The sequence below is a fragment of the Haliotis rufescens genome, unplaced genomic scaffold (genome assembly GCF_023055435.1).
Source record: "Haliotis rufescens isolate VD_foot unplaced genomic scaffold, xgHalRufe1.0.p SCAF_4, whole genome shotgun sequence".
NCBI classification, from domain to species: Eukaryota; Metazoa; Mollusca; class Gastropoda; order Lepetellida; family Haliotidae; genus Haliotis; species Haliotis rufescens.
Window position 1 is genome coordinate 10,770,572 of NW_025964112.1, and position 15,484 is coordinate 10,786,055.

The 15,484-nt window shown below is 39.6% G+C and overlaps 1 protein-coding gene and 1 long non-coding RNA gene across 4 annotated transcripts; both read right to left on the bottom strand.

Annotated features, from left to right (window-relative positions):
• Positions 1–1,989: 1,989 nt before the first annotated feature.
• Positions 1,990–10,591, bottom strand: LOC124125266 (innexin unc-9-like). Of its 2 annotated transcripts, none has more exons than XM_046488538.2 (3): positions 10,495–10,591; positions 4,323–4,376; positions 1,990–3,434 (listed from the first exon to the last, which is right to left on the bottom strand). In XM_046488538.2, exons 2-3 carry the CDS (start codon positions 4,325–4,327, stop codon positions 2,219–2,221), a joined length of 1,221 nt encoding a protein of 406 aa, XP_046344494.1. In that variant the 5' UTR covers positions 4,328–4,376; positions 10,495–10,591; the 3' UTR covers positions 1,990–2,218. The 2 variants fall into 2 exon arrangements, with proteins under 2 accessions (XP_046344494.1, XP_046344495.1); XM_046488539.2 differs by lacking the exon at positions 10,495–10,591 and adding an exon at positions 6,913–7,203.
• A 2,627-nt stretch (positions 10,592–13,218) lies between these two features.
• On the bottom strand, positions 13,219–15,179 carry LOC124117521. 2 transcript variants are annotated; one of them, XR_007218042.1, is made up of 4 exons: positions 14,429–15,179; positions 14,014–14,139; positions 13,808–13,910; positions 13,219–13,590 (listed from the first exon to the last, which is right to left on the bottom strand). It is a non-coding gene; the product is annotated as an uncharacterized LOC124117521 (long non-coding RNA). The 2 variants fall into 2 exon arrangements; XR_006858283.2 differs by having other exon boundaries at positions 14,014–15,179.
• Positions 15,180–15,484: the final 305 nt, after the last annotated feature.

Below are 15,484 nucleotides of genomic sequence, written 5' to 3' on the forward strand. Positions count from 1 at the left end.
TGTAAATAATCGAGTCTGGACCAGACAATCCAGTGATCGACAGTATGAACTGGGATACGCTGACATACATCAACCAAGTCAGCGTGCCTGACCACCCGATCCCGTTAGTCGCCTCTTACGACAAGCATAGTCTCCTTTTACGGCAAGCACGGGTTGCTGCAGACCTATTCTACCCCGGAACGTCACGTAAAACCTAGAGTAAATGTTTGCGTCACGCCTTATGTTTCAGCTATATGTAGGTTGAAGACTTTAATGAAACCAGAAAGAGAGATTGATAGCATCAGCATCATGTCCCTATTCCATTTTAATGGCATTTTACAAGCATGGTGTATTGGGAACCTATCCCGACTTAGGGACCCAAACTATACATAGTAAATACATGTGACGTATTAAAATAGCGTTGAGTAATAGAAATATTACATGTCAGTCACAAGCAACGAAATTATAGTCATTAACACAAATCGACAGTTCATAATAGAAACAGAAATAAGTCTGAAAACCGGCGAAATACCCTGCAGGAAAGTACAGATATCTACATAGGGAGTTGAAAGAAGAAAGTATTGGGCCGACTCATTAAATGATTGAAACACGAGTTCTCTGACCGTATCATCTGTCATGGATTAAACCTCTGCCATATCGACAGTACCAAAGGTACATATTGGTACCTGTGTTTTCAGACCCGTGGCAATTAGTACAAGTTGATACTCATGGTACGTAATTCATGAACAAGCTCAATCACCTCTTATTTCACAAGAATATTCTGATGTCGTGATTATAAACAATATTATGTATGCCCCCCCCCCCCCCCCCCCCCCACACACACACACACACACACTAAAAAAAAAAGAAAAAAAGAAAAAAAAAGAACCTTCCGTCTTTACGAACGTTTTACTTCTAAACCTGAAATCGCTTGCGTTAGGAAAACACTATGGAGCAGTCCGCAAATCTGTGTAGCGACAAGTCAATATCGTCAATGGGTAGCAACAGAGAAACAGTCACCGCAGCTACACGTTCATCCATCGGACGACGGGTTCTCCAATCTGATTTACTCGAATAAATCGCGGATGCAATGGACATGCCAACGATTTGAATATTGCAAACACAAGAATGTTTCAGAATATTTTCTCAAGGTGTTGCAACCAACATATTATAACAAACGTTTTCTTGGCTTTCGTCTTTTTCGAAAATGTATGACTGGATCATAAGCCGTACGCATTCAGATTAGGAAGTATAATTTGATTTTCATCCATGTCTTTCGAAAATGTGAGATGGGAGGCATTGTATTTTTCCTGTCATCAAAGTGTGTTCAAGGCATTGTGTACATTCACTGTCGACGTATGTGATTGAACTGTAGCTGGACTACGTTTTCGGCATAATTCATCACTTGGCATAATTAAAGAAAGAAGATAATACACGAATTTCTTCGTACTTGGGTGTAATCTAATAACTAACTTATTTTTGTCTTAAATGGCGTGTTGTTTGACAGCCAACTCAAGTGAACCACATACCTACCTCCAACTATTAAGCATCTAGAGATGGCCCTTGTCCTAAATTAAACAAAATGTCTTGATTTCAGTTCTGGTAGCAGAACCATCCAACTGAACAAGATCTGCAAAATTCATGGGCGTAGAGCCAGTACCTGTCACTATACAAGTTTGTCCTTTCGTACAAACGATACATTAATAAGTTTGACTTTACAATATGTAGCAGCGTTAAAACACCAACCCATTAGACATGGCTGGTAAATATCACAAAAGGCCACTAGAATATAGGACCTTTAACCTGCTGAATAGGCAAATTTGACAGCGACTGCCGTAACACCGATACCTAGCCCCATAGACTTAACAGTAGTCGTTTCCCAAGTTCAACGGGACCGAAGTTCTGGGATGAACTTTGATTCATATTACCCACTGCACTAATGAGTATGTGAATAGGAACGTCACTTCGCATAGTGAAGCCTTTTGTGAAAAATAAGAAACATCCTGAAGGTGAGTGTATAGATCTGAGGGGGTAGTTACATACTGTATGTGTACTCTATAATATGAAGAATCATATCACATGACATATTAATCTTCAATGTACCTTTGTACCCTAGATTAGAAAAAAAAAAGAGAAGCTTTAATGCTTTATGAACTAACGAACTAAATGAATGTGAGATAAACAGATTGATAATCCTTTTTTTCATCAACCTACACTCGACATTTCAATGACCTGTAGTTCAAGACGTCATATATTCTCCTCTCTCTGCCTGACGAGTTGACTTTTCCATCATGGGGTTGATCTTATACAGCCGCCATAGACTCTGAATGATGTCTCCCAGGACAATCTCATTCGTGTTCTTGCCGACCACTCGGAGGACGAAGATGCCGTCACTGCGGAGATACTGCTCTGCGAACTTCCGGGCCAACTTCCGGTCGTCGTCTCCATGAAGCTCGTCCATGACCTTGAGATACTTCTTGACATAACCAAATTGCTTCACGCGCACGTTGTTCCTGACAAACCAAAACAGGAAGTTTGCAATGGTGATGGTTGCCACGCACACGTACCAGAACCACAGGAAGGCAAAGATTCTTTCGTTTAGAATGTTGTAGGGCAGGTTGCAGTGAAGTGTAAATGGTTGGATGTTTGTAAACTGGCGAACCTTAAAGTCGCACAACGTTTCGAATGGGAAACGGGGATTCTTCAACATAAGGTCGCTGTTGTCTGACATGAGCGAATTGATAACCTCGAAACCATACAGACTGTACCATTGTCCAAGGAAGGCATTCAAGAGGTAGAGCTGACTGAGGACCACGATAATGTAAAGAAGCTTAATGAAGATGTAGAGTCGCGTCAGATACACCCCATCTCGCTTGCCGCACATACAGCAACACATCCTAGACATCCGGTGACGTATGCGCACGCATATATTCCAGTGATAGTCTCGGTGAGCCTGAAGCCATCGGTTGATATACTGTGCCATATGCCTAATCGTTTCTTCTGACTTCTCGGCCGGACACAGTTGAGTATCAACCGCCATAGTAACCAACTTGTCAAGGCTCAACCCAGTCGCGCCATTGAACAATCGCCAGAATACAGACGGAAGCTTGAAAAGGAATGCCATGAATAGAAGGATTATGGGAACCCATTGATAGTACGGAATTTCGGTCGACTTCCGGTGTTCCTCTTGAGAAGGGATCGCATCATCCACGTGAACATAGTATGTGTTTTTAACCCAGCAGAGTGACTTGACATAGGCAACCCGTGCTGCAGAAAAGTCGGGTGGACAGAAACATTCAATAGGATTGCCAAGGAATTGACCATAACCCACAAACACAGCAAATACCGTCAGGATGATGACAGTGTACAGGTGATTTAGTCGGTCTACCCAGTCATCGTCACTGCTGGACCGAAGCTTTGCAAATGTGGCAAAACCACCCAAGATATAGTTGATGCTGAAAGGAAAAAGAAGATTAAAGGATTTTCTATATCTTAAAGGTAACATCATTTATTGCAGTACTGGTTGTTGTCCTATGATTCATGTACATGTATTCGCTTCAGTGTTTCCCTGGGGAGATTTTCTCTCATAGATAAAAAAGTTACCAGTGTATTAACAAATCTGTTGTTCGTCAAACTTTGGCATTGTAAAGCCTAGACAAAAAAAAGACTGAAAATGATAATGCCTTTAACAGCCTCACCAGGCCAGTATTTCTTCATATTTACTAGTAACCCTTGCTGGACAATACGTATTCAATTAATCCACGGCTCTGGTATCACAGTTGGGACTAGGGACATGACGAGTTTTTATTCGAAGGTTTCTATTTAAATTGGGTTATTACATTTTTCATTTTTCAGACAGTAAATAAATACAACCGAGAATGACTGTATATGCAACTTGTGAACGTGGTTTATCCAAAGTAAAGAGACCCGATTGATCACGATCCAACTAGTCATATGCCCATGTGCCAGTGATATTACTTACAGCACAACAAATTGTTAAAATCGTAGTGGTCATTTTGATATTGAAAAATATGAAATATGAGGCTCCTTATCTTATCTAGCCATAGCATAATGACGGGACAGACAATGACTTAGTATGTGCAATATGGTGATGGAAAAATGGATGATATTCGTTTAAAACCTATTGCTACAGTTTACTATCAATTAGCTGTGGAAATAAACAAACTGTATAGGGTGTACAGGCAGCTTCCTGCCAAAGGTCATTTGAGCGCTAAACATTACCATTTAAGAAAATATAGTTAATATAACAAAGATCTTAAATACGTGAAACAGTCTAAATGTTCAGTCAGCAGTTTAACTGGTGGAAACTCCAAAATACTTACGACATGGCCTAGCTTTTCCCACCAAGACCCACCAGTAGTGTGTGACTGTGATTCCTGAAAAGAGAACAATTGTAAAATATGAAGTACAGGTCACTTAAACAGGGATTATCCTGGGCATGTTACCTGTAAGAGAAAGATCACCCGTGGTCAAAAGCAATGAGAATTTGGGGAGTGTGATGAGATTTTGCTCATATCAGAGATATTTCACCTTCAAACATTGGAAACTGTATTTCATTTTCGTTAGTTGTGACCTGAATTATGATGCAGTTTATGTTACAATATTATATAGATATTTCCTGGAGTATCCTATTTTCGAACACTTAATTATTCCACTGCGAATATATGAAATGTGTAAATTATTGGACAATGAGCATTGTGAGCTGAAATAAAATACTACTCACATTATTATTTATGTATTTCTATTCATTGCCGAATTTAGGAGGAATCATAAAATACCAATTACATTTTATATTTCTGCATTTATATTCATTGTCGACTTTAGGAGAAATTATAACATACCAATTACATTAATATTTCTGTATTTCCGTTCATTGTCGACCTTTGGAGGAATTATTCTGATTACAATCATAGTTCGTTATGCAGACGTGTTTACCCCGATCAGCTGTTCATTTCTTTGGCATGCGGGAGAAAACAATATGCAATTATCGAGGTATCTGCTGGTATATAAGTTAGGCTATTTGCCTTAATACCTTGAAGAGCACGGTGAAGAAACTTTGTTAAGTGGGAGGACTGAGTGGGAAGAGATCAAACCATTCCCTGATGAAGATCCGGGATAGAATAGGACTTCAGCAACCCATGCTTGCCACACTCAGCGATATTCCGGCTATATGACGGCGGTCTGTAAATAATCGAGTCTGGACCAGGCATTCCTGTGATTGACATCATGAGCATCAATCCACACAATTGGGATCGATGACATGCATCAACCAAGTCAACGAGCCTGACCACCCAATCTTCCACCATTGACAAGCATAGTCGCCTTTTACCGCAAGCATGGGTTGCTGAAGACCTATTCTTCCCCGGATCTTCAGACGATGTTTATGAGTTACATTTGACTGATTGAATCACATTTAACCTATTTATGGACAAATCTCGAAGCAAACGTAACATAGCGTTTTCTAAAGTCTCTAAATCCAACTGAAAAATTCGTAAAAAACGCACGGTGTCCATTCTTGCACGAGGGTACGTTCGCGAAAACTCTTCCACCACCGACGTCTTATCTAAGGAGTAGGGGAATAAACAAGTGGGGATTGTTTATCGTACAATAGAACACTGCAGGCAGAATAAACCATAAGGGGCGCAGCATAATGTACAACCTCTTTCAGGATGTCAATCAGATGTACAAGCTTTAAAAATACATGTATTTACCCGTGTTTCAATACAATCTGTATCTTTTCTCCCAAGACCGATTGTCACATGTCGCCCACATTTGGATGCGATCATTCGGCCAAAACGTTTGTTTGCGTTGTCCAGCAACATCTATGGGAAACAACTCACTAGCCACTTCCCTCTAACATTTTACGACGCAAGATGCAAGCGTATGTTCGAATGCCTTGAAATGACGTCATGATAGAACAATGTTTTATCGTGAAATAAACCACGGTTTGCTCTTCTTTGTTCTTTGCGATTTATCTCGTTGCAATCATATATTCTAAAATACGATCGTCTGTGATCTTAAAATATGTAAACAGTAAACTACGGTTATAACGAACTCAAATGGGCCACTAATCTTAGTTCGTTATAACCGTGGTACTTACAAGCATATATGCAGCGAATGGCGACCAAAAACGTTAGTTACATCCGTCAGTTGTTATAAACGTGTTCGTAATAAATGTATTTTACTGTACATTATTATGGAGAAATAGCTGTGAGTGTATCCATTTAGTTTTTGTTTTGTTGTCATTCCATAATCGAAATTTTACGTTTTGATTTCTGTGAAGGAGATTTCCGAAAACTCGCCATTATTTTTGCACATGAAGCAGGTTGGAGGTCGTCACTAATGTACTCACAAAGTGCGAAACTGATGGAGGTCACTTCTTCGATCAAATGATTTCATGTTTTGAGTTGATCGATTCGATAAAACGGAGCAGTGCAAGTGCTAAACTATTGGAGGGCCACATGCATACGAGTCATGGAAAATAGGTCAAGCTTTCTTTCTGTGACCAATGTATCGGAGACAACATGTCGGTTTGTGCGACTCAGAACATTTTGTTATCAGTCTGAATTGGTTGTGAACTCAGATTTTGAAACATTACCGTAAGTATCTTGATAACTTTCAAGAACATTATTGTCAGAATTTTGAATTAGGCAGGTTATATTTAGATAGTCAGGATAACTTTGATGATAATTGCGACACCGAACTATACTTGGCAAGTCAGATGATAGAAGAATCAGGAATTATTGGCACACGTGTGTCTGAGACACAGTTCAATTCCGAAATTTAGATTCGTTAAAGGGTGACAATGTAAGTTCTGAGAAAGCTGTACGGGTAACGCAGTTGGAAACCAATCTAGACTATGAAAAGCTTCGGTTCAGTACTCCCCTTTCTGAAACTGATATGGTACGGTACCTTTGTGCGATTCAGCGTATTCTGTGGATACGATATCTTGTCACACCGGTATGCGATCCGTTCTTTGTGCAAAGATGAAATTATTAGCTCCGAAAGGGAGTTGAAAAACGACATCCGGATGTCATCACTGAACAGCAGGAAGAAGTACTTTGGGAGACAGGTGTACTCGGAGAAGATACACCACAGAAGCTCTTGGACACCCTCGTCTCACGGTGTCCATTCTTGCACGAGGATATGTTCGCGAAAACTCTTCCACCATTGACGTAATTTACGTTGAACTTTGCCCTTAGGGGAGGATGATGAACGCAGGTACCTACGCAGTGGTTGATGTTCACAGTTACATTTTTTTTACGTCAAGCAATTGAAATATACTGAGGACATTTTCAAAACAAACAGAGGGGACTGAAGCACAGGAAGGTTGAAAGAAAACACGTGACCATCTCTAGTAATGAGGAACACCCTGAAAGATACCTCGTCAGACTGTACGACAAGTACATGTCATTAAGGTAAATATAATTCTCTCACGAGTTCACAACTAATATTATGAACATGAACAGGTAGTTCCTCTGCGACGTTTCATTAATGAAACCTATCATAGTGGCTGTACCTGTCTGTGTAACGTAATGTGCACCTGATAATCATATTTTGGATAAATTTACCTATATACGTTCTTATGGTCTAATGCACTACGTTCTTTGTTCTGTCAGCTGCATGCACTGGTGACAATTCACTTTGTTTTCCGACCAGTACAGACCGCCTCCGTGGTCTAATGGTAGAGCATCCGCCCGGAGAGCGGAAGGTTTGATCCCCAGCCGCGTCCTACCAAAAGACGTTAAAAGTGGTACTTGTTGTTACCCTGTCTGGCAACCCCCCCCCCCCCCCCCCCCCCCCCCCCCTCACACACACACTACACACACGCTATATAAGTGCAATAATCGTTAAACCCCATTTCACCTCACCTCACCTCCGACCAGTATTTGCGCTGGTTACGATATACTGTTGGCAAGGTTCGGTATGCTGAATGATGCGGCCGCTGGGATTCATCCACTCCGGTCTAGCGCACAAATCACTCCCTCAAAACAACAACAACTCCGATTTACGACTGCGGAGTAGACGAACAGTTAACTGCAGAGGAGAAGGGGCATGAATCGGTTGCAAGTTACAAAGTATAAACGTTAACTACACGTTTGTGTATTTCCAACAATTCTTTAATTCTGGTACATGGTGTTACCTGCTTGTAGATGCAACATTACCGTGGATATTAGAGGGCGCGATAATGCATTCTGGCGATCGCCCAACTTTAGATCAAAGTCCCGGGGTTCGAATCCCAAAACTATTTCTATATATTCAGTGAAGATAGGTTTTCTGCAAGCAGGCTGACGCTCATTCTACAAATAAAACTAAGCTGACGTGGAAATGAAGGTTGCATTTTGATATGATGGAAAATTAAATGTTCATATAATAGAATCAAGCAAAATAGTCTTTTCTTTTGTCAGAGGACGTCCAAGGAAATGGCGGATGGAGTAGACTCGATCGTTCAGAAAAAAATCAAGACGACCCAGTGCTTCTGGTAACTGGTGTCCCTGTTATTGACGCTGCAACCTTTGACCCGCCAGGCATTCAACCATCGATAACAACGACGCCAGGCCCACCAAGATGCGAGCAGGCACCCTATACAAGTGACAGACGCAATTTCACAATGAAACTAGGTGACGGCACAACATTTTCACTGAAATTTTGAATTTATGTTCTGCATATTTTTGTGTAATCAATTGTTTTGTTGTCTTTGTTTTATAATTCATTTACATTGTCAGTTGCGGTTTGTCAGTACCAAAACAAACCCTTGCAAGAGCTGACCCTGTTGATTGAAAACGCAGAGCTCGTGCTACTTATGTACAGTAAATTATTCAACTATTGGAGGTTGAACTTTTGGAGGTTTTCTGTAAATTATCTCAGTAATGGAGGATGTTGCCCACTCCTGGAGACCTCCTAAAATGACTAATGTTCATGAAACTTTGTTTTAAGCTAGGATTTGACCCAGGAAGATTCTGTGTAGAATAGATCTTCAGCAACCCATGCTTGCTGTAAGAGGCGACTAACAGGATCGGGTGGTCAGGCTAGCTGACTTGGTTCATGCATGTCCTCATCCCATTTGCGTGAATGAATCGAAGATCATGATGTCAATCACTGGACTGTCTGGTCCAGATTTGATTATTTACAGACCCGGTCCTATAGCTAGAATATTGCTGAGGGCTTCTTTGAACAACAAACAAACATAAGCGAGGATTTATGTTGGGCCCTTCACCATTACCAGCAGATGCAAAGCTCCATGCAACCATATCTGTTATGCACAGTACGAGATAGCATGCAGTCATACGAGTGTGCAGCCTGCTGTTTCGATTGATATCTTTTGAGGAATGAATAAACTGTATTATTATGTGTAAGTTTTTATTGACATTATTAGGTGCGGTAGATAATTTTACTCAATCAATACAACATTTTTTAGATCATTAATATCATGAGAGTGTCAATGCATATGAAACTATTGAAAGTGTAATAGTTAATGAATGAATGTTAATGAGGTGCCCAAACTTTGCAAGAGGGCTAGTGAAGCAGTACCACTGTTAAGGTATAATACTATATCTTATTCATAACTCGCTGCCCCTATTTTTCAAAACAAATTATTGGCCCTGGTTATCATGAAAAGCCACACCCTTTGTGCTTCCACTTAATCTGTTTGATGTGAGGGTGTGACCACTTTACTATGCATAACAACAACATGATGTCCACAATACCAACATTCAAAATTTATGAATTATTATATATATCGTGATTTGAAAAAATAGTGGGTAACAGTTGACAAAACTAAAGCAGATTATTTCACTCTGATTACACTGTTAATATTCTTCATAAGAATTTGTGCATCTTATTTGCAATATATTGGAACCAATTAAAAATTAAAACCACCAGGTTGTTTGCATGATTTGAAATTTAGAAATTACATGCTTATTCTATAAGTAGTAATCACCATCCTTTAGAATCACAAACATTATACCGCACTTTTCTGTAACAGTTAATATTTTTATTGATGGCCCGAATTTTAAGTTAAAACCAGTAAACCACAGTATTGTGAAAACAACTACATGACAAAGTCCATGAAAACAAGAGTAGTCTCCCTTAGATCACCATTTACCGCACAATAACCGTGATCAGCTAGTGACATGAGGTTTGTTCAGTGCATTCATGCCAACAGAAACGTACATATTAACAGTCACTAGATGATCATTTGGAAATACGCAAAGTGTTGTTGACCGATTTAAAAAGAAGACGTTTCTTTACACTTACGAGGAAATGTGTTTACATAGTCGGCAAACAGTGAGAACGGACAAAAATCACTTTCGATGTATCGTTCACTTGCAGTAGTTCGAATGAAACTGATGCTAAATGCAAAGCTTGGAAACGGATTTTGTTGACTGCTGCAAGTTCGAACATCCATGGACCCCATCCAGTAATATAAACAAACACTTGTCCGAAAGATATCTTGTTATGAATTGAAAAGAGACTGTTTCAAATTTCACTTACCCGAATCCTTTCTCTCACAAAACCCCCGGGATAGCAACTTTCATAAACTTCTTACCGCCATTCACAAACTTTATACCAACAGCCTTGACCTTCCAAGGCCATGACGTCATGTCCGGTCACAGACTGTTCAGGTCGACGTGATGACAAAATGAAAGTGTTGTCTGAAAGCTACACGAAGCACTGATTGATGAGACCAGTGAAGTAACAAATACGAAATGTTATTAGGTGCACATGACATGGTTTTCGTTCTCGTTCTGCTACAAAACAATGAAAAAATGAAATTATATAAAAGTTTTGATTTAATGTATAATTTTAATAGGTACCATATGTATACTGATAACTATATTGACCTCGATCTATATAAATAATATTTAACTCAACAATATCATAAACATTGTTAACATTTATGTGAATAACGTACGCTGTAATTGTAACACCATTGTACCACCCACAAATTCAGGCTCATATACATATTTCATAATAAAAATAAAACATCTATAGAGACAATAAACAACAACAAAATCATATCCCTGCACATTCCCATGGTCTTACTTATAAACTTGGAATGTATATGGTGTCAGCGATACAAGAAGCGTCCTTTTTGGCATTACACGTCACTTTTGTCATTTTGAAAATATGCTGCAAATTAACTAGCTTGTTTTGTATGTGCCATTTAAGATCAACATATAGTAAACTACGGTTATAACGAACTCAAAGGGATAACTATTTTTAGTTCGTTTTAGCAGTAGTTCGTTATGCATATATACAGCGTAGCTACAGCAAATAGTCGGGACAAAAAAAGTAAGTTCGTCGTATCCGTCAGTTCGTTATAAGCGTGTTCGTTATAAACGTAGTTTACTGTATGTTAAGATTAAAGTAATTTCAAAAAGTGTTAGTTTTGTCATGAAACTCTCTGGTTCCGGGAAGGATACCGTCTAGTCCCTGTCCTAAACACTTCATTAATTGTCGAATATAAAAAGCAGAATGTAATACTTACGCAAATGGAATCTGTGGAGTCACTTGTTATAAGCAGATAAGGCAAATCTAGATGAAACTTGGATGCATAGCTGGTCCACTTGATCTGTGTCAGTGTTGTATTATTATGCTTTGGAATCTTACCATTTACACCAATAAAGCCATGAATATATGTGCTTCCACAAAACACCTCACCTGGTGCATATTCATTCATGGGACATCACCTCTAACCACTGTATCGTGTAATTGTAATTCTGGTTTATTGGATGGCATTTTTCTCATGCTTTTTCAGTTCAAATAGAAGATAATCGGCCATATGTTTATGAAATATAAATACATCAGTTTGGAAAAACGTAATTGTTTTTTTAAGAATTATTTTTGAAGCGTTTGATAAATAGAAACGTTATCCCGTACGATGCAACACGTGTACGTTATTTAGCATCACATGAACAAAACCAAATATAATTGAAAATTGTTCTGTTAAAGAAGTGTGAAAATATGTGTACCGTGAAAATCCGGTTCATAATTGGTCTTCAGCAACCCGTGCTTATCGTAAGAGGCGACTAACAAGATCGGATGGTCAGGCTCTCTGACTTGGTTGATGCATATCATTGTATCCCAATAGCGTTGACCTGGATTGTTTGGTCCAGATTCGATTCTTTACAGACCGCTGTCATATTGCTTGATTATTGTTTTTTGGAGTGTTATTCAATTATCAACAAACAAACTGAAAGAACATCGGGTTTAACGTGCTTGTATGCCATGGGGTGTCTGACGTATGCTTCGTGAAGGTGGAAAGCCAAATGACACAGGTCGTAGACATTTACAACGTTCGAGTGAGTGAGTGAGTGAGTGAGTTGGGTTTAACGCCGCTTTTAACAGTATTCCAGTTATATCACGGCGTGTCAGCTTAATTTGGGAGGAAAGCCCGAAGTGATGCAGGTCTCAGACGTTTACCACTTCGGTGAAACCCACGAGCACGGGTATGGTGCTGACAAACCTAGAAACATAATCGGGGCGAACCGGGATTCGAACCCACAATCATAGGTTTCTGGCGTGCCCAAGGGACGCAACTCTGCACAGCGAATCGCGGCGCCTTAGACGACTGGGCCACCCGTGCCCCCTACAACGTTCGAGTAACCCACGAGTTAGCTTATAGTGCCGACCGTCAACAGACAGGAATTGAGTAAAAGCCTGGAATTTGCGTAATGACCAAAGTATCAGATTCTGGCACGGCTAAGGGGAGTAATATCTACTGCGAATTGATGCGCTTCGCAATTAGACCGCTGGGCACCCATATTCCGTTTGTGCGAGAGCGGTGTTTTCGAGGTGGAAATGTGCATGGCTGTGGAATATATCAAATACAGGTTAATATACTCAGGTCAGAGTGTATGCACAGAGAATGGCGGCGCCTTAGAACACCTGAACAGCTTGTCCTACCTTCTATGAACGCAATCTATGATTACATACACTCTAAACCCAAGTGTTCCACTTCTGAACACTAGACAGAACACATGGATGTAACACTTTTAGAACGCGTCCATGTGTTCTGAAAATATTCTGAACGTTGATGTTCTCGACCCAGAACAGGAGTGTTCTACAAACATATTTAGAACGCTTCAACGTGTTCTGACGATGTAACGCTTTTAGAACGCCTGTAAAGTGTTCTGGACCGAGATTCAGAACACTACACGTTCTCGGACACGTACTTCCACATTACTGAAACGACAACTCATCGTGTGTGTCGAATACAATTTATCCGATGTTTTTCAAGGTGTAAGAATTTAAACCATACACCCATGCATATTCTCTGGCATAAAATCACACGGACGAAATTCTGAACTGCAACCATGAATTCTTTATTATATTTGTTTGGGATGATCATGGATATTCAAGTCACTTATGAGTCAGAGTTCTTCATGAAACATTACAAACTGTCGTGTAGCAAATTGAAGCATACTTCCATACTTAAGATAACTTAAGTTTCAAGTCTTTCACGAAGCGCATGTACTTCGCAGATGTTTCTTGTGGGTAAATATCCCCAAAGGACGATGTTCGTAACAGCGACATGACCATCGCAGGCTTCAGGAAACTTCATGTCAAATATGACTCCCCAACATCCTACAACACAAAACATTTATTTGATCATAGTCATATAGTTATCAAACTCGTACATATTACATAGGACATTCTAACAAATGTTCGTTAGTAAACCCAAGATTACCGTGACATTTGTTTCATTATTTATAGGTTGCAAAATGTTTTGCCAAAAATGTCATTTGACTAACAAAGTTACCACTTACTTGGATAAAGGTTAGAGCAAAATATACACAAGTACCTTCTTATTTGATCTGCAAAACCTTGTGTCTTTTCCTCCTTTGTGTAGACGTGTGCCCTGTGCAATAGTTTCCATGGATGGTACTGATTATCTGCAATGCACCCTGAAATAGAAACAACAAGACTGATTCTCTAAAATATTTCACATAAAATAGCCAAAAACATGTCCTGTGAAGGTTTAGTTCTTTTTGTTCATTACATACTTACACTTCTCTCTGCTGATTTCGATGCATTGTCGATGCTTGCTGATCATGCCCTCGGATCCCAAATTTAGATGTTCAGAGATTTGTTGCACGTAGCCCGCTTCGCACTTTCAGGCGATTCATATAGAACCTGAAATATATATTCATTTTATTTGAACATCATTCAAATAAACGGAAACGTTCAAATAGTGACACTTGCAATTTGGATTGGAATTTCATCTCATAATTTATAAATAAAGCGTGTGGAACAATGGCAGAAATGACGGTCAAAATGGCGAGTAATATGTCGTCTGCTATGCGTTTTGTAAGGGGGCGGTTATACTTCGTTGGGATCAGCATATGAATATATCGCCGAAATATTACATTATTTTAGGTACGTATTAAATATGAAACAAAAGTATTCCTAGATGGATACTTACCACAGACACCTCAGATCATAGGAAATTGTAGCGCCAAATACATGCGACGTCACGCCAGTTTCTCACATAACGGATGTGAATCACAGAGCATGGACAGCTTTGAATGCTTGTTAGAAAAACAGAACACCGATGTTCTATTAATGGAACACGTGTTCTCGCATATAACATTATAGAACACAGCAGAACACACGCGTTCTAGGAGAGAACGCAGGCGTTCAGCAAATAGACCGTATATGTTCCAGAGCACCCATTAAAGATCCAGCTAAAATTAGCCATCAGAATGCCAGTGTTCTGATACACGTAAATGTCCCCAATGCAAGCAAGTTATTTCCGTGTATTAGCAATGAGTTGTATTTCAGTAATGTTTCTTGTTGTATTTATTCAGGCTACATATGAGTTATTATTAACACAAAGTATGCCATGTTTATAAACTATTTATTATTCATCAAACTCAAAATATAACCCTTCTTATACACATTTTCTGTTTGACATACCAATCTACCAGCCTCTCTTCTTCTCAAAAATAAATATTCCGAAAACACAAATATGATGGTCGAATTTAAATTTGTCTAACAGCATTCAGCACATTATCTCTGCTAATGTGCATGGACTTCTCCCAGGAGAGAACACACGCGTTCTACATCAGATCACATACGTTCAGCAATAGCACACGTGCTGCACGAATTAGAACATTCGTATTCTGTGGCAGAACGTATGGACGCGTCCAGTGTTCTATATTAGAACACATAGATTTAGAGTGTAAAGTTATCCGGGTTAGAATATGTCCCCAGCAACTTATGCTGGTCATGAAAGACAGCCATATCTATCGGATGGTTTGGCTCTTTATTCGCGTGTCTTCGTATGATGTGATAATGACAGCTTCCTGCAAATGTATACCCTTTGCGTGACTTCAGAATTTGGATTCGGTAAGGAAGTGAGATGCCTGCATTAAACAGAATGGCTTCCGAGGTCGACGGTTTGCGCGAAATTAAGACGCTCGGGCATCGAATGGAGGAAATACGGTAGCTGGAATACCGCTGAATGCTGCGTTAAAAA